The sequence below is a fragment of the Python bivittatus genome, unplaced genomic scaffold (genome assembly GCF_059951505.1).
Source record: "Python bivittatus isolate LINGU-HERP-01145 unplaced genomic scaffold, Pbiv_v1 ctg000350_np1212, whole genome shotgun sequence".
NCBI lineage: Eukaryota > Metazoa > Chordata > Lepidosauria > Squamata > Pythonidae > Python > Python bivittatus.
In genome coordinates, this window is record NW_028277074.1 from 310,770 (window position 1) to 331,008 (window position 20,239).

Here is a 20,239-nt window from a genome sequence, read left to right on the forward strand (position 1 = left end):
ACCTGAACAAAGAGCAAATAGGTCTCCTGTTACATGCAGAAATATGGTTGCTCAGCAGAGGAAGAGTTCTCAACAGGGTGTTTGAGCTGAAGGCAGAATTGCAAGAGTATTTTTGAGAAAATGGTATTCCACATTTTGCTGAGTGCTTTGAAGATGGAGAATGGTTGCAGAAACTAGCATACTTAGCAAACACTTTTTATCACATGAACCAGCTGAACAAGTCTCTGCAAGGAACTGGAGAAAATGTTTTGACTTCTAGTGATAAGATTCCTGGATTTAAAAGAAAACTGAATGTTTGGGAAAAAATTATGTTGCAAAAAGAAATATTTAAATGTTTCCACTGGTGCTTGGGCTTGAGAATGAGGAAGGATACCAAAAAGTCTCAAATCTAATTGAAAACCACCTGGAAGTACTGTAGAACAAAATTGATCAGTACTTTCTCTCCTTTTCGACATAAATGTATGACCGAGTGAGGGATCCTTTCTCTGCATCTTCTGCTTAGCCTGAGAACTTCACTTTGAAAGAAGAGGAAGAACTTTGTGAGCTGCTGTCTGATTGTACACTCACATTGAGATTCACTGATCTGCCCATGAGCAAGTTCTGGATTTCTGTGAAAGAAGTGTATCCTGCCAGTCATAGGAAGGCATTGAACATTTTGCTGCAGTTTTTGACTTCTTATGTGCGTGAGCAAGCTTTTTCTTATTTAACAAGCATCAAAGCAAAGATAGAAAATGCTTTATTTCAGTTGAAAATGAAATCTGTGTGTGCTTATCTCAAGTTTGGCCCAGAATTGAGTATTTGTGTAGAAGAAGACAAGGACAAGTTTCACATTAAAGAGGCAAGTTTCATTCTTTATTTTTACTTTAAGAACACTGTTAGTATAGATATATAGACCTGCACATGAAATGAATACAATAAATTTTTAACTTCTGGCCTATATTTGAGCCTGAATGTGCACAGGTTCCCCAAAGCCTGAAAAATATTTCAAAAAAATATTTCCTCCAGGGTCAAAAGGTTGAGAAAGGCTGGTCTAAAGAGTTTTTACGGTAGAAAGTACTAGAGAGCTATACTGTATATAAGAGTCATAAATTATCTGTGCAACAAAAAATATCTTGTAAAATACTATCACATTTGATCAAAGTTGTTCTAGCCTCCAAATATGAAGTGACTCTTTACTGTTGCACAATCTGTAGTTTACAACAGTTCTGTTGAATCAATGCTAATGATGATAAAAAGTGTTCTGGAACATGACATCTGAAGCCCTCTACCCTGATTGAATTTAATATGACCTGCTTCTGAGTAGATATATTGGATTGCATTATGAAAAATTTGGCATTGTATCTTTTAATATCATCCCATTCACAGATATCATTCTAGAACTTTATTACATATAGGGAGGAAGGAGTGCAATAGAAACTCCTATTGCGTGAATGGGAATCAATTTGTATAGTGCTATATGCTATACAAAGATAAGTGTTATGCTTTAATTTATTTGAAGTTCATTGAGGATATCCATGTTCATTGCTCCTGAATGCACATACCAAAACTGATTATAATATGCTCACGCACAAAGATTCTTCATTAGCTTATTATTTCACATATTAGTATCTTATCTTCCCCTGGAAAATTATAACAAGAACAACTAAACAGAGTTCATTAAATTGTTTGCAAACTTCTTCCTTCCCTCTATTCATCTTCTGAATTAATGTTTTTATTTAAAATGTATTTATATCAATAACCTATTCCTGCAGATGAATGTACATCTATCCTTTTACTTTTATATAATGTGTATAATGTGCTTCATGTCTGAAGCATCCACACTTCTTGATATCTTGATAGATTCCAAATACTGAGGATGTAGTCAGAAGGAATATATGCATTTTTAATATGTAGCACTTGATTTAAAGTCATATAAAAAATCCTGTTTCAGTCAGCCAAAATCACAATAATAAATAAGACAAGAACAGACCATAGGATCTAAAGCTCTAAGTCCTGAGTTACATCTCTAACAGCAGGTTGAAAAAATGACTAAATGACTAAATTACTGAATGTTTGAATTTTTCTTGTTTTGTTGTTTTACCCTCATTTTAATTTCATACAAACCTCATTTCATAGTGTTTAATACAATCCTCCATTGGTTTACAACAACAGGGCATGTATGCTTGTTATTCTACAATTCAAATAAATAAATAATATCAGTTTCATTAAATTATTTTTATTTTATGTACATCTAGGTTCCTGGCTTAGAAGTCACAATTATTCCCTCAAAATGTCTAATCACTATAGAACTACTGATGCAATAATAGTGGACCAAATAGATAAAATATGCATTTGAATTGACTTAATTTCTGAGTAGTGTTATAAGTATAATAGTAATTTTAAAATGGATCAGCTTTTTGAATACTAGTTTATGCAGAAATGAAATTTGCTTACTTAGTTAAATCATAGTAATGTAACCATAGTGCATAAAAAGAACTAAGTTGTTTTAGTAGAACAAATATATTGTCCTGAATGTACCTTGATGTGGTTATAGGGTTTGCATGCTCCAAGGAGGATGAGAGCTATGCCAGTGTTTCAACCATACTGGACAGGTCTCATCAGAGGAGCCAGACGAAGAGTGTCTCTCCCATAAACAATATGGTGAGATGTAATTTGTAGAAACCTACACCAGATCGGTTATCACCTGAGTAAATAAGGACCGCATTAGGTGTTCGAGTTCCTGGACATCTGATGACAAGTGGGCTACAGGACTCAGGACTGTTGGCTGAGCAACCAGGGCCACCAGCTGTAGGACTACTGGAAGAAAAGTTGTTTACCCACAGCAAATATACAAAGACTGAAAACAAAGAAAGAATTATCTGTTGTTACAAATCAAGTCCAACAAGAAGAGGATATCTGAAAAGAATGCACCAGTTCTGGAAAGAACAACATCCAAAATCAGAAATAATAGAGCAGAGGCTAACAGATTCAGGCTGATTTTTAATATGAAGTAAAGTATTCACAGAGGTAGAATTGGAAGAACTACAAAGGTTTATCCAGGGCAAAGAAATCAAAGCCTTGCCGGAAGTAGCTCAGACTTCAGAGGCAAACTAGGGGGAGTCGGCAGTAGAGGTCACCAGCGTGGCTATTGAATTGCTTTCATTCCCAAACCAGGTAGTCTCTCCTCTGCCCTCTCCTCAGAAAGAACAAAGCCCTGTAACTAAAAAACAAGATGAATTGAAACAAAGAATAATGGGTCCAATTCAAGGTGTTGGTTATCACCTTTAAAGCCCTACATGTCATGGGACCAGGTTACCCAAGGGACCGCCTCTCCCCTATGACTTCAACCCGTCCCACCCAATCACACAGAGAGGGCATGCTTCAGACCCCCTCGGTGAAAGAACTTCGACTGGCGGGGTCCAGAAGGTGGGCCTTCTCTGCGGTAGCCCCTGCTCTTTGGAACATTCTGCCCCTGGAAGTGCAATTGGCCTCCACACTCCTGGCCTTCCATAAGGCTTTGAAGACCTGGTTCTGCCACCTGGCCTGGGGTGGGGTGGAAATACCTCAAGCATGGGGATGGCTAGCCCCATAGAGGCCTTCTGCCTTCAGCCTCAGATTTTTCATCCTCTTGGACTCTCCTTCTCCTTTTTAGTATATTTTTAATTAAGGTTTTATGTATTTATATATTTTATGTTTGTAATGTTTGTTGTGAATCACCCAGAGTTCCCCCATTGGGGGGAGATGGGCAGTTGAAAAAATAAATAAATAAATAAATAAATAAATAAATAAATAAATAAATAAAATCTGAAATGGAATCAGTGCTCAACACTGTCCAAATATACAGCCAAGATATTGCAATGGAGTTTGGACTGGACAAATGTGCCACCCTTCCCATCAACAGAGGAAAGATAATGAAAACTGAAGGAATCAAGAGTCTGGATGAAGAAGATCCCTACAAATACCTGGGCATCCTTCAAGCTGACAACATCAAGCAAACTGAAGTCAAGAAGGTTAGTAGTGAATACAGAATGACAGTGAAGAAGATCTTAAAGTCCAAGCTTAGTGTTGGAAATACCATCAAGGCAATTAACACCTGGGGAACTCCAGTCATTAGAATGCAGAAAAATAATGACAATGAATCTTGTCCTTCATCCACGGAGTGACGTTGACAGACTCTGTTTACTAAGGAGCATGGGTGGGCATGGAATGTTGCAAGTACACCAGACAGTTGAAGAAGAAAAAAGGGCGTGGAAAGAATATCTGAAGGACAGTGAAGAAGATGCACTGAAGGTAGTACACCATGAAGGCTTACTGAATACTGAAGAGACCAAACTGGCCTACAAGAAAGAGCAAATGAAGAATAGAACAGAGATATGGTAAGGCAAAGTATTACATGGCCAATACACAAAATAACTAGCAGGAAAAGTAGATGAGGAGAAGACCTGGCAATGGCTAAAAGCATGAAAATTGAAGAAAGATGCAGAAGGGGTAATTCTGGCTGCACAAGACAAAGCCTTAAGAACAGATGCATACAAAGCCAGAATTGAGAAGACAGCAACAGACAGCAAATGCCACCTCTGCAAGGAAGGTGAAGGAACAGTGAATCACCTACAGTAGTTAGCTGCTGCAAGCAGATCACATAGACTGACTACAAACAACAGAATGACAAAGTAGCAACGTTGGTCCATTGGAATATCTGCAAGAAATACCATTTTCCTGCAAGCAAGAATGGGTGAGACCACGAAACATATCAAGTAATAGAAAATGAAGAAGCTAAAGTGCTCTGGGACTTTAGCATTCAGACAGACAAGCACCTGCCACACAACACCCCAGACTTAACAATTGTTGATAAGAAAGATAAAAAAGTCTGGATAGTGGACATTGCAATACTTGAAGACAGCAGAATAGAAGAGAAAGAACTGGAGAAAATCACAAAATACAAAGACCTGACTGTGGCAAAAGAAAGCAACCATAGCACCTTGTGCCCCATCCCAAAACATCTGGAGCACCACTTGAACACCATCGACATTGATAAAATCACCATCAGTCAATTGCCAAAGGCAGCTTTACTTGGAACAGCTTACATCCTGCAACAATACCTTTAACACCATCAAACAACATCTACCTTTCCCAGGTCCTTGGGAAGGACTCAATAGGTTGATAAAAATGCCAAATCCAGTTTAAACATCTGGTTGACTGTGCAACCAACAATAATAAAAAATTAAATGTATATGTCACCTGATTCCCAGCATCTCTGGGTGGTTGTAAGAAAATTGATTCACTGAGTCCAGGAAACGGTGAAAAGTAAATCTGAATTTATCATAATCCACAGTTAGATATTTGTAACACATTTTTACCTTGTTTTACTTATTTTATGTTCTGCTCCCTAATATTTTCTATAAGTGAATTATATTAAGATTGATTGTGGTTGTTTTATTCTGATGCAGAATTAGAAATAAAGGACTAGAGTTCATCATGACATATGGCAACCTTTGAGACTTGTATACTGCACCACTGGACAAATTATAATCACTTCAGTGTCTCAACTAAGAAAGGAGAAGATTTTATTTTACAGTATTGTTATAAGAATGAGTCCAAAACAGTATAAAAAAGTACTTCAGGAAATTTATTGTGCTATCTGAACAACTACTGTTAGTTAGTCAATTAGTCAGGCTTAACTGCATTTGATCAGTAAAGTTGCAAAGAATCTTATTTAAAGCAGGATCAAACTGTTTCCTTGGCACTAGGGCAGTTGTTGTTGTTGGTCGCACAGTCAGCCAGATGTTTAGACTGGATTTGGCATTTTTATCTACCTATCGAATTGTTTTATGATGTTGTTGTTGTTGTTGTTGTTGTTGTTATTATTATTATTATTATTATTATTATTATTTTATCCCACATATTCTTCCTACCTACCTACCTAGGTGGTGAACATACCTAATATTCCTGCCTCCTATTTTCCTCACAACAACCACCTTGTGAGGTGGGTTGGATGAGAGGGAGTTACTGGCCCAAAGTCACCCAGCCAGCTTTCATGCTGAAGGGAGGCCTAAAATTCACAATCTCCTGGTTTCTAGGCAAGTACCTTAACCACTACACCAAACTGGTTCTCCAGTTGCAACAATAGTAGACCTCTCACATAGATGAGCAGCGTAGTGCATTTTGTCATTGCCAAAAGCTTATATTTTAAGTAGTAAGAGGTGTTTTAATCCTTTTTTTTTTTTTTTTTTTGGCTGCTGTGCAAGCAGCATGGATAGCATGACTGAGTTAAAATAGCAATACATATCTGGGAATTCTTGGAGTTGAACTCCTAGCAGAGGTCAATCATAATTGTAATATTGTCACTAGGCCCATAATTTAATTAAACATGTTAAGCCATTATGCAACTGTAGTATAAACAGGAGTGCTAGACTGGTCCCCTCCCCTCAGGTTATCTCTTCATGATAATATTGCAACATTTTTCTCACTTATTAATGAATCAAAGTAGCAAATGTTTGTGAAGAGGTAGGAGTGGGAGCACAACTGTGATGGGCTATTTACTTCAGATTTCTGTAATTTGTGGGCTTTTAATAGCATCATGTGATAATCTGGTTTTTGCATAGTGAATTCAAGTTAGCTGTGTCAAGAATAACAAAGGGTCCCAATGTAGTATTTTAAACTTTTATCACTTAACATTTTGTAGCACACATTTTCAAAGATTAGAACCTACAACAGCTCTTCCAACACAATGTTTCTCAGAAGACATTTTTAGCTAGGGATGATTATAATGTCTTAATTTGTGTGCATCTGAAATGATTTGGAGACTTACTCAATAAACTATTTACAGTCACAGTTACATTTGTGTATGATATTTGAGATATTATTGATGTCAAAATGCCATTGGGAATTATTCCTGTATTTAAGTTTTTATTGTTTCAGATTGTTGCTTGTTATAAGGAATTTTGAATTGCAGTATCATTGATATGTTACTGTGTTACTTAATGTTGGCTTAGAAGTGGTGGGGAGGGGATTTTATATATATATATATATATATATGTGTGTGTGTGTGTGTGTGTGTGTGTGTACACACACGCGCACACACGCAGACAGTACTGCAAAAGTTTTAAGCAGGTGTGAAAAAATGCTATAAAGTAAAAATGCTTTCCAAAACATATAGAAAAATCTAAGTCAAATCAATATTTGGTGTGACTACACTTTGGCTTCAAACCAGCATCAAATCTTACACTTGCACACTGTGTACACTTGCACAATGTCAGGGATCTTGTAGGATTAGAGTCAGGTTTATGATTAACCAATTATACCAAGCCTGTGCTAATGATCATCAATTTCATATGTAGATTGAAACACAGTCACTAACTGAGACAGAAACAGGTGTGTAGGAGGCTTAAAACTGGGTGAGGAACAGCCAGACTCTGCTACTAAGGTGAGGTTGTGGAAGACAGTTTCATGTCACAGGTCACACCTCATGGCAAGACTGAGCACAGCAACAAGACACAAAGTAGTTATACTGCATCAGCAAGGTCTCTCCCAGGCAAAAATTTCAAAGCAGACTGGGGTCTCAAGATGTGCAGTTCAAGCTCTTTTGAAGAAGCACAAAGAAACGGGCAGTGTTGAGGACTGTAGACACAGTGGTCGGCCAAGGAAACTTAATGCAGCAAATGAAAGACACATCATGCTTACTTCCCTTCGACATTGGAAGACATCCAGCAGTGCCATCAGCACAGAACTGGTGGAAACCAGTGGGACCCAGGTATGCCCAGCTACTGTCTGAAGAAGTCTGGCCAGAAGTGGTCTTCATGGAAGAATTGCGGCCAAAAAGCCTTACCTCCGACGTGGAAACAAGGCTAAGCGACTCAACTATGCACAAAAACATAGGAACTGGGGTGCAGAAAAATGGCAGCAGGTGCCCTGGACTGATGAGTCAAAATTTGAAATATTGGGCTATAGCAGGAGGCAGTTTGTTCGCTGAAGGGCTGGTACAATAATGAGTGTCTGCAGGCAACAGTGAAGCATAGTGCAGTTCCTTGTAAGTTTGGGGCTGCATTTCTGCCAGTAGAGTTGGAGATTTGGTCAGGATCAATGGTGTTCTCAATGCTGAGAAATACAGCCAGATACTTATCGATCATGCCATACCATCAGGGAGGCATGTGTTTGGCCCCAAATTTATTCTGCAGCAAATATTGATTTGATTTGGGTTTTTCTTCTTTTCTTGCATTTTATAAATTGATAAACATAAATGATAACAATATATATTTTTGAGTGTATATATACATACATACATACATACATACATACATACATACATACAAAAGCATTAGTACTTTATAGCATTTTTTCACACCTGCCTAAAACTTTTGCACAGTACTCTGTATGTGTGTGTGTGTGTGTGTGTGTGTGTATTCACGTATGAGAGATTGTGATGCTGAACTATTACTGGACCTTTTGAAAAGTTGCATTAATGATGAAATATTTGGGGTCTTTGTTCTAAAGAAGCATTAAGCTGCATTTTTTCTTTTAATTCTAAAGCGTTTTTTTCATATTCTCTTAGTTTTTAAAAACTTTTTACATGGACACCCCTTAAACTATTGTGGATAGTTTATGCTATAATAAATGTACTAGTTTTGAAAGAGCTACAGGACTCTATTTTTTTGTTTATTTAGATATATTTCTGTGTGGTATCTTAGCAAAATGGCTATATTGAATGTAAGGGGACTATCAAAGAATTACAAACTATTTGGATTTGCTTTTGTTCTGCCATACTTTGTCACATTTAGATGCATATGAAAAATCCAAAGGAATTTTTTATTTTTGTGAATGATGTTGTAGACTGTGTGTTGTCCGCCCTGGACTCCCCACCCCCCAGAGTTCCATTTATATTACGAAAGTTATGTGTTGACTGGTACTGTGCAATTGTTACTATGGCAACTTGGAGGGTTAACATGCATTGTTTTAAAGTAAAAGGAAAAGATCAACAGTGAAACTCACACAGGAACATTCTTTTATAATGACATTTGGTTTACATTAGCAGGAAAGCAAATACTTACCCTTCTTTTTATCAGGTGCAAAATTATGTCTGGCCTCAATTCGTCCTACTGAAAAATGTCAAATTTCTTCCGTCTCCTCATACAACAAGGAGTTCTTAACATTTTAGTTTATAAGTGTTTGGGATAGGGGTGTGTTCCTTTGTAAATTTCTGTGTGTTTACTCTTTCTCATTAATCTATAAATGTTAACAGGTATATTAAGCAACAAAAAAAGTTTGTATTTCCTTAGCACCATCTAGTGGACAGAGTGCTTATTCATTAAATGATAAAACAGCTCTTTTCAGTTTGAGCTCTAGATGGGGTTGACCAAATTTAATTTAGAACATGAAACAAAATAATATAGTTGAGTGCATCAGTGTTCACTTGCTAGATAAAACTACTGATCAATTGCTTTAGGGTCTGCTAGTGTGGGTAAAATGTAAGTTTACGTTTACAATTTTACTGTAACATAGTTTTTAGTTTTGTGTACTGTTTTTTGTCAGACGTTTATTCACAGATAAAGTAGAGATGAGCTGTATACTTTGAACAAAGACTGCTGCTCATTGCTGTTAAATACATCAACAAGATTTCATTTCTTCTCTGTATTGCTGTAATTTCTTCTGCAGTAGACTTTTTTTATTTGTTTGTTTTTGCTATCCAAGTCACCCATATTTAGAAATTTTATAATTGCCTGATTATATCATTACCTTTACATGTGGGTTCTTGTAGAAAGAGGGATGGGTATTCAGTGAATCTGATTGTGATGGATGAACTATAAGCCAACTTATTCAACAGCTGTACACTCTAGACAGATAATTGTGAGATAGGAAAAAAAATAAACCTTTCTCTCTCTCTCTTTCTCTAAATCAAATATATTCCTTGTTTGGGGTTTGGAGTAATGTATCCAAAACACAAAATAAGGAAAGTGATAGAGATGGGGAAAGTGATTAGAAAAAGAGAATGTGCTTTGCTCATATTTATTTAAAATATAATAACAAGCCTTAATTTTGTTGTATACTATAGATTTTTGTTCTGCTGGGTGTGATCTTTGGATAATATGTTTTATAACTTACTTTTGCTACATAAAAGTTTTAAAAGCTTACATAGGAGAAATTATTTACAAACAAATATTAGCCAGGCCCAGGTCTAATGATCTAAGATGTTTATGAATATGTGCTATCAAATCATGTCAATTCTTTGCAACAACATAAATAGATTGTCTTCAGAATGATCTGTCCCCCACCTAGTCCTTCAGGTTTTCCAGTGGTGCACCCATTGCCACTGTAATTCAGTTTACCCACCTTGCTATTATTCATCCTCTTTTTCTCTTTTCTTCTACCTTTCTCTGTGTGAGCACTCTGGAATGATTTGTTCTATGATCTTTTTGTTTGTTTTCTTTCATGATATTCCCGAGACTCTTCTCCAATTCCAAAGACAAAATTATCAGTACTCTTTCTCTCCTGCTTTGGAATTCAACTTTTACTTGCATGGAGTGTCATAGGGAAAACCATCGTTTCCATAAGTCTGATCTTAGTAGGTACAAATATATCCCTGTATTTGAATATCTTTTCCAAGGCCTTTATGGCTACTCTTCCTAGTGCTAGTATGTGGTTTATTTCTTGATTACTGATTTCTTTACCATTGATAGTTGATCCTAAAAGACAGAAACTGTCCACTACTTCAATATCTTCGTTGTCAATTCTAAGGCTGGTTGCTATACTTGTTGTCATTAGTTTGGTCTTTATATTTAATCTTAGTTTCATTTTTTCACTGTGTTCCTTGACTTTCATCTCATTGCAGATCAGTTGCATTTTCAGTTATCAAAGTAATGTTATCAGAATAGACCAGGTTACTGATGTTTCTTCCTCCAATTTTAAAACCATACTCATATTCTTCAAACTCTTCAACATATATTCAGCATATAGGTTGAATATATAATAAATAATGAAAAAGTATATAGCCATGTATGATTCCTTTTCTAACCTGGAGCCAGACTGTTTTGCCATGTTCTGTCTGCATTGTGGGCTTTTGTCTAACTAAATTCTTCCACTTCCTTTACCAAGTGGAGTTTGATTAATAATCAGTTTGATTTCTGTGTACTCTATCTGATGATGCCCATGAATATAGGCATTGTTTTGGTTGTTGGAAGATTGTGTTATCAGTGAAGAAATCATTGGATTGACAGAATTGATAGTCTTTCTCCTGCTTCATTTCAGTTTCTAGACCATACAGTCCAACTACACCTCTCAATATTCCAACTTTGGCATTCCAGTCTCCACCATAAGCAGCACATCTTTATTGCAATTAAAACTGATCTAAGATGTACATGATATTTCAGGAAAGTAAGGGACAGAAAAGAGGCTTTGCAATAGGAGATAAAGTGCAGCAAAGAAAAAAAAAGATCAAATAAGACAGAAGAAAAGTATACAAGAAAACAGAAATGCACAAAATAGGTTTGCACAATTGGAAAGTGTGCTATTGCTAAATGATTTACTAGGGTCTTCATATACGTCCAACCAGCCTTCTCAACCCACTGCTTCCAGGTGCATTGTATAACCATTTGCATAATTCCATAATTCTATTATGAAAGATATCTATAGGGCATCTGTTATGGAAAGATATTTCTAGAGCAGTACAATTATTGTAGCACTACTACCAATTATTATAAAGTCTAACACTTACTGTACTTTATAATTTGTAGCTGTCTATGCAATCATTGTTCTTTATCAACTACAAGGTTTGGTCTTATTCACAAATGTTTTTGTATGAGCAAATAATCATGTTTCACAAAATCTTACATTAAACTGTAGCCATCATGCTGACATAAAAGACCTTTATAAATATTTTATCTTGTATTCTACTTGAGATATAAGAATAAAAAAAATCAAATTATTTTAAAAAGTCATTAAATACTGAAAAACAACTGTTGAAGCTGCAGCAGTTTATGACAATTTGTTTTGAGTATAAATTGATCAAGCCATTGGGTAGAATCTATTTTAACTGAACAGATTGCAGGTCATATGCTGTACCAGGAAATAAGTGTTAGCATAAAAAATTGCAAAGTTTGGAGTTACTCCTGAGGTTGAGGAAGGATATTGTTGCTGTTATTATTAGAAGTCACAATTTAGCTCTCAGGGATAAAAGATTGGATTCAGATTTACTTGTAATTAAAGAAAATAATTGATATGATTAAACCGGGATCCAAAAATCTAGTTTTCAAGTTTTAAAAGGCTACCAAAAATATTTTATAACCTTGTGAGAATTCTTTGTTTTCCAAGGACTGGACACACCACAGCATAGAAGATAACTGCATTCAATGCTTTATTGTAGCACACATCTTCCCCAGCAATAGGTTGGTGCCCTTTGTTAACTCCACCCTCCATCCTCTTAGGCTTTCAAGTTGATGTAGCCACATAAATAAGTATTTGGTGCTCAGTCCTTAGGTAAGGACAGGTAATAACAGGTAAATGTAAATGTAAATGTAAAAGATTTTATGGTTTTGAACAAAGTAAGACTGCATTTGAAATAGAATTATGTACTAATGATGAACATGTTATTGCTAAAATGTATAAACTTTTGCTGAAATGAGAAAAGAAGATCAAGTGAGAGAATATATGATAAAATGGGCTAAAATGTTTGGCTATAATATACCAATGGATCAGTGGGAAAATCCGTGGTTGAAAGGACTGAAATTTACATTAAGTTCTAGTCTTAGAGAGAATTTTTATAAAATGATGTATTGTTAGTATTTGTTATCAGAAAAAATTGTCTAGAATGCATAAAGCCACTTTGAATCTTTGCTGGAAATATGAACATGAAGGGACATTTTATCATGTATGGTGGACATGTAAAAAAGCCAAAAAATGTTAGATACTAATACATACATTAATTATCAGTTATCAAGTACAACGGAAGCCAGAGACTTTTCTTTTGGGACTAATGGAAGGCAACTAGAAAAAAGCCATGGAACTTTTTTTATATATATGACAACTGCAACAAGGCTATTATATGCTCAAAAGTGGAAAGGTTCAACCCACAATGGAGGAATGATTGGTGAAGATGATGGAACTTGCAGGGATGCCTAAATTAACTTCTTTGAACAGAGAAAAGACAATATCTACATTTATGGTTGACTGGAAACCCGATAGACTTTTTGCATAAAGCGGGAAAAAATGCAGTTATGACTTACAGTTTTGATGATTAGAAAAATTGGATAATAGAAAAAAGTGAGCTTTTTTGTAATCATAGAGTAAGAGATAACTTTGTAATCATACATATTTGCTGCAAAGGAAATCAGAAGCTTTTTTCTATTTCTTTTTATTCTCTCTTTTTGTACTTTTGCTTTTTCTCTCTTTTTTGCTTTCTTTATTCTGTATTTGTGTTTTTATATTTTCTTTAAAACTTTTAATAAAATTTATATTAAAATTTATATTAAAAGAAACAAGAACAGGTAAATGTTTAAAGATTGAAAAGTGGCATACGGCCTTTGCCTTCCTCCAAAAGTTCTTATACTTTTGACATTAGGTGCTTTCTGGGTGTCGTTGCTCTTATTTGGTTGCTACTGAGCTCCAGGCCAAGTTCCAAGCTTTGCTTTTAAGTAGTGTTGCTTTTGAGCACTCCAGCTGAGCTTCCAAACCAAGCTCCAGGCAGGAATCACACCAAGATGTGCTGCTTACTGTAGCTTGTGGTCCTGGCAGTTGACTGACAGCCCTCTTGCTGACCCGTAATAGTTGTAATTACCAGAGGTCAATTCTGCTTTCTCCTCCACTTGCTGTCTTCTCCTTATCACCTTTTCTCCTATACACCCACATCCATGTTATGTTACCTTTCCCTTTTGTAGGCTAAGGGCATGGTGAGGTAAGGCTGCCTATGGACATGGGACATTCCTGAAAGCACCAGAGTATGGCTCCCATCTCCTCTCAAGTTCCCAAGGCTGTAAACTTTTATGGACTTTTGGAGAAAGAGATGAACTGAACCTAGTCTTGAGGAAGTGGGGGTGTAGCCTGTCTATGCTAAGATCTTATCTTCACTTTCTCACATACCTCACATTCCCCTTTGAGAATCCAACCTATATTATTTTCCAAATTACTTAAAACTTTCAAGGATCCTACCACACTACTAGGATTAAGTTAGGTCACTGTTAGGGCTGTAGCTCCCAGGAACCCAGAATTCACCTGGGAATGCTGTATGCTAGAATTGAAACATTTTCTCTTCTTTTGTCATTCTCTGATTAACAAATAATATATCACAATACATTAATCAATTACTCCACTGACTAATAAGAAAGAATCGTACTCTACTACAGCATGCAATTCAGCTAGTTGTACTGTGCTCTGCATGTTCACTGGGATGGAAAAGGGAGGGGGGTAAATCATAGCATGTGTGTGAAGATATAATTATGCAAATGTTGCAAATTACAGACTTGTGTTGGATGTTCCACAGACCGTGGAACTCAGTGTTCTAAAATTGCTATCACAGGGATTTTGCCAACTTCGTCCCACAGATTAATTTTGAATTGTGGTGAATTAAGGACAACAAATATTTAATGTGACATGAGGTGGTTTTTAACCAATTAATTAATTAATTACTGAATTTTGAAAATCTGTTTCAGCTGTATATGCATTTTAGCTAAGACATAGAACATTCCAATAATATGTGATTAATCATTGTTTCTTTTAATTTTTAATAGGACTTGGATTATATACAGTAAACACAGTATATGGAGATACCATTATTTTGCCTTGCCATTTAGAAGTTCCTAATGGTCTTATGTTTGCAAAATGGAAATATGTAAGTATAAATTATCTTAAATTATTTCTGTTATTGCAATTGTGGGAGCAAGTTTGTGGGACTAATGAAAATATTATTCAAAAGCGTGTCTTTGAAATTATGTGTTAAATGTGTGGTGTTTAAAATAAGTCCTTTGGTATTTTTATGCAGAAGCTTATTAAGAATATGTTCTTAGTGTTCATTAGGATAAAAGAACCATAATAATTTGTTCAGTCATTTTGAAACAGATTGTATACTTGTTAAACAAAATGTTTCATTGTGGAAAAAAGGTTATTGCTATGTTTTTCTTACACTCAGACTGTTTCATACACTGCTGTTTCTCATGCTCACTGTAGCAACATGAAACAAGTTCATAGAATCAATAGTTGTGTGTCATACTGTGTCTGAAAATGCACAGCCTGCATAAAGGAGTCCCAATGCAGGTCCAGCAGAATGTTGATAAAAATTGTTGAGGTTGTTACCTCATCTCATAGTATACTGGAAGCAGAACAAATAGCCTGTTCTACTTACTATTAACAATAACAACAACCGCCAAAAATCCAGTTGTAGCTTTCTGTAGCAACAAAGAAAGAAAGGTTTTCTAGATTTTGTGATGGTTGTGATTTTTTTTCCCTTTGGCAAGGAAATGTTCTGAGGTGAATTACTGTGTCTGTGTTAGTGTGGGTATGTTTATATGAGTTGATATAAGCAAAACTATGTGCACTACACAGAAGATTGGAAAAATGGTCAACCTTTACTTATTAGTACCAGAAAGTGCCAGAAGGCCAAGAGATAAGACTTCAGTAAATAGTTACTGACAAGTGTGATCTGAAGCAAACTCTTGTTGAGTATTCCAACCGATTCTTCATCCTTCTTCAGGACTCTTCTCTGTGGGTATGCATATAACATCTTATAGATGAGCAGAGAGTTTTCTATTGCCATCACCACCACCAGTCAAATTCTAACTCACTGAATATAACAGTTCTGATTGGTTTATTTCAGGGAGGGAGAATGATGGCAACTAAACTTCCTTTTTTCACTTTAAATATTATTTGTTCTTCTGCAAAACTCAGGGTTTTCCAAGCTTTGAATACTTCTCCTTGGTACTTTTTTCCAGCTATTTTAGCACTTATTACCAACTAGGCAAGAAAACAAGATAAGAGATTGGATAGCACATATTCAGTAGTAACTCATTGCACAAGGCAGGAACTTCTGTAGGCTTTACCAGGAATAACCAAGGTGTTTATTTCAGATCAGTCTTTCTCAGCCTGTGGTTTTCAAAATACATTGCATTTTTAGTTCAATACATCTCAAACTCATCAAGTTAAAGGAATCTTCAGATTTTTAGTGATTTTTATTTCTTAAGAACTGGGGATTTCCTGATTAATTCCTGCTGCTTAAGGACAAATCTATTTAATTCAGTATTTTGTTGCAATAGTACTGAACTAAATAGTACTGAACTAAATATGAGAGCAGCAACTTGCCTTTGATGCTGCAGGTAATATCATATTTAGTATGTAATTAATCTTTGGGAATGTACCTGGTTCTGATGACCCAACTTGGCATATAAACCTATTTTGTGGAGATAATACTGCAGAGTTGGTCTGTGATTTGATTCTCATACAGTATATCCCTGTTTTCCCCCAAAATCTTCTGCTGAAACATAGTCCCCAGCCTGGCCTACCTAGACAGTGTAAACTTATACACAGAGAAGGTGAATCCTCTTTTATTCCACTTGTGATTTGTTATTATACTTCTACATAGGAATGCTGAAAGAAAAAAAAAAGGATGAAAACTAGGGATTATTTTCTTTCTGAGCAGGAAAAATAAATCACAGAACTTTTAACTAGAGGTTGAAAAAACTTCTCTTATTTCCAGAACTCTATTCTGTAATGAGAAATGATCAGGCACAACAATTGGGTAGATCCAGAATCATTAGTAAACAGGATGTAGGTGGTGGTGGTGGAATGCCGATTTTCTTCTAGCCCTCTTTTCTCTCCATGATGTATTTTGCTGTTCTGTTCTTTAAAGATCCCACTCGTGCAGGTGGAATGCTTCCCCCGTCCCTAAAAATGTGTCAGGGTAGCAATCTATAGGAAGGGTCAAACCCATATCAACTGCCAACATTATGTGCATATCATTGGTTCTTCTATGTAGATGTATAAATATATCACTGTATTTGTAATGTACAAATGTGTGTGCATTTGCACATGTACACCCATACACTATCTTTAGGCTTATGAAGAAAAAGGTCCATTTGCATGAAATTGATTTTTCCTCATATGTCTAATTGCCACATGAGAAGATAAAGCGGTGCAGTAGGTCAGATCCAAAAGATCTATAAGTCATATTCAGCTTCTGGACAGTTGTTCACCATCTGCATTCAAATTTGATTTCTAATTTGAGAATCTTTAAGAGTTCCAGGGTGTATTTCTGAACTTGGTTCAGGAGAACTGTTTCAGCAGCATTTACAAGTACTTTGTGTTGCTGCATAGCAAAACGTTCTTTGCTATTTATGTTAAATTATGCTACTTACAATGCAACATAAATATATTTTGTAATGTCACTGACAGCTTTTGGAATCCATATATAAGAATAGATCATTACAGTGATTCTTAAACTGGGGGTAATTACTCCAAGGAGGTAACTTGGGCATATCCTGGTGATAATGTTTGGGAGTCAAGGATCCAGTTTGGGACTGCTGCCACCAAATTGTTTGTGGGTTTTTTTTGGGGGGGGGGGGTAATGACACTATTCAAGACTGAGAAAAGGATTAATTGAGTCAAACAGTTATTGTGTTCCACAGGGTTTTTTTTTTTCATATTTTGAATGAAAATATTATCTATATATCTATAATATATACTATATTATCAATGTTTCGCAAACTCATAAGTTTTGTAATTTGAATTTTCTTATGAAGTTCTTCTGCAATCTGAGCCAGTGTGGACCATTGTTGAGAATTCTGGAAATTGGTCCACATGTTTGTGGGAACCCAGGTTGGGAAAAGCTGGGTTCCACAATGGTCAAATCTTTGTATTCTACTTTCAATAATTCCCCAGAGCTGTAAGGTATTTAAATAAAAGGTTGATTCAATAGCCTTGAAAAATTGAGTGTATTTTATTTGTTCATAATTTGTATTGTGTAAATATGAAGTATTACATATGGAGGACATAAATAATAGCTGTTTAGGCTCGGAATTGTTGAAGTGATATAAAAATATTTGAGAGAGAGAGAGAAGAGAGCTTGATTTAATGCCACCAGTGTCACTTTGTGTGAGATGAGCAGCCATATAAATTTGATAAATAAATAAATATTTTCCCCTCTCTAGGAAATTGCAAACAAGGCTTCAGAGTTTATTGCATTTCGATCTGCAAAAAAAACAAATGTACACTATGACAATGTACCAGAATACAAGGACCGAATAAGTCTTTCTGAAAATTATACCCTGTCCATTAATAACGCAAGAATTGGAGATGAAAAGAAATTTGTATGCATGCTTGTAACTGAAGACAATGTTTTTGAACAGGCTATACTCGTCAAAGTTTTCAGTAAGTACCACTTAATTCCTCTAACAGAAGGATGACGTCAAGGCCACTGAAAGCCTTCGAGAGCTCTCTTCAAAAATTGCCACTGAATTGTAGTTTGTCTTGTGATCTAAATTGAAAATTACATGACAAGAAATCATAGTGCTTGTATCATATTGAACTTTTGTCCTAGCTATTTTATTGTAGCCTGTGATTCTCCAGATATTGTTGAACTGCAATTCTCAGCATCTCACTTCTTGGAACATTTTTCCTATGGTTGCCATGCTTGTCCAAAATGGTGCCTTCCAAAATGAGAGGCTGAACACTCCCTGAAGCAATGGTGGATTAGAATTCTGAGATTTTCAGTACCTCCCATCTGGAGAACATCAACCTGGGAGAGGATGGTATAATTAAGTGTTTCTCAGCCTTGGCAACTTTAAGATGTGTTGGCTTCAACTCAACCCCAGTATGCTGGCTGGGGAATTCTAGGAGTTGAAGCCCATCCATCTTAAATTGCCAAGGTTGAGAAACACTGGTCTAAAGTCTCAGTAGTTAAAACTTGAGGGGTTGAGGGGAAGAGCACACAATCTTTCATACTATAATAAATAACTTCATTGGAACTTGTATCGAGGTATACCTGCATAAAAAAGCAATATAGAGATTGTTTTTATACTTACTCTTCATGAAAGTTTCCTCTAAAAACTAATGTGGAACAATAATAGCTTGATATATTGTTTGCTCTATTTCCATGCTGGGTGGTAAGAAGGAGTGGACTTTTCTTATCATACAGCATTGAAAAACTAAAATCTCGGAACTATGAAGCAAGGTGAGGGGGATCATGGGGAAAAATATTTTCAAGGAATAAATCTTATTTAGCACAAGAGAGAAGAGATGTAATATTATACTTGTTCCATTAATCTCCAAGCTATTTTTAGTTTTCATGGGGTTAATCTACCATGAGAATATAAGAATAGCCCTGCAATCAGGATAGCATCCACTTTAACTGAGCATTTTTCTTCTCAAAATTTGCCAAATAGATGTCTCTAGGCTTTTCACAAGCAAGAAATGGAGATATCTCTCTCCTAATATTATTCACTTGCATCTGGTATTTGGGGCATGCTGCCTCCAACCAGAGATAACATTGACTGTTCAAGACAGTTGATAAACTGTCCACCATTAATTTATTCAATGTCCCTCTAATGTCATCCAAGTCAGTGCACATCATCACATCCTGTGGTAATGAATTTCGCGGTTAATTATGTACTGCATGAAGAAGTATTTCCTTTGTCTGTTTAAAATCCCCTTCCAGTCAGCTTCTTTGGATGGCCCATGGCCCTAGTGTTTTGTGAAAAGGAGAATTACCTTTGTTCCAAGCTCAAGAGGAGCAAACATTCTAACCTTTTCTTATAAGGAAGGTATTTGAGTTCTCAGATGATTTTTGTTGCCTCTTCTATACTTTCTTTAGTTCTGTTATATCCTTTTTGAAATGTGAGAATTGTACACAGTATCCCAGATGCAGTCTTACTAGATTTGTATAAGTGCATTATAATATTGACTGTTTTATTTTCAAGCCCTTTCCTTTAATTCCTAGTGTTGAATTTCCTTTTTTCTCAGCTGCTGCATACTGAGCTGACATATTTATTGATATATACAACTTACAGATCTTTTTTTCTGGTTAGTTACAGATGGCTTAGACCCCATCATTGGTATCTTTTGAACCCCAATATGTATTATTTTATTCTTCTTTTGAAGTATACTTCTTTTGCAATTTGTTTGATTATTCATCCAGTTTAGGAATATTATTTTGGAGAGCTTCACAATCTTGTTTGGTTATCATTACCCCAAAAATTTGGTATCATCCACAAACTTGCCAGCTGACTCCTTACCCCTAAATCAAGATAATTTATAAACAAGTTAAAAAGTACTAGTCCCAACACATATTCTC

At 35.8% G+C, this 20,239-nt stretch overlaps 1 protein-coding gene across 3 annotated transcripts in view; it reads left to right on the top strand.

Moving 5' to 3' along the window:
- The window catches only part of ALCAM (activated leukocyte cell adhesion molecule), a 125,696-nt gene that overhangs the window by 74,958 nt on the left and 30,499 nt on the right, over positions 1-20,239 (top strand). For all 3 annotated transcript variants that reach the window (XM_088144467.1, XM_088144468.1, XM_088144469.1), the window contains exons 2-3: positions 14,691-14,791; positions 18,099-18,318. In XM_088144467.1, coding sequence (XP_088000593.1) covers positions 14,691-14,791; positions 18,099-18,318 — 321 coding nt within the window. The remainder of the gene's footprint in view (positions 1-14,690; positions 14,792-18,098; positions 18,319-20,239) is intronic.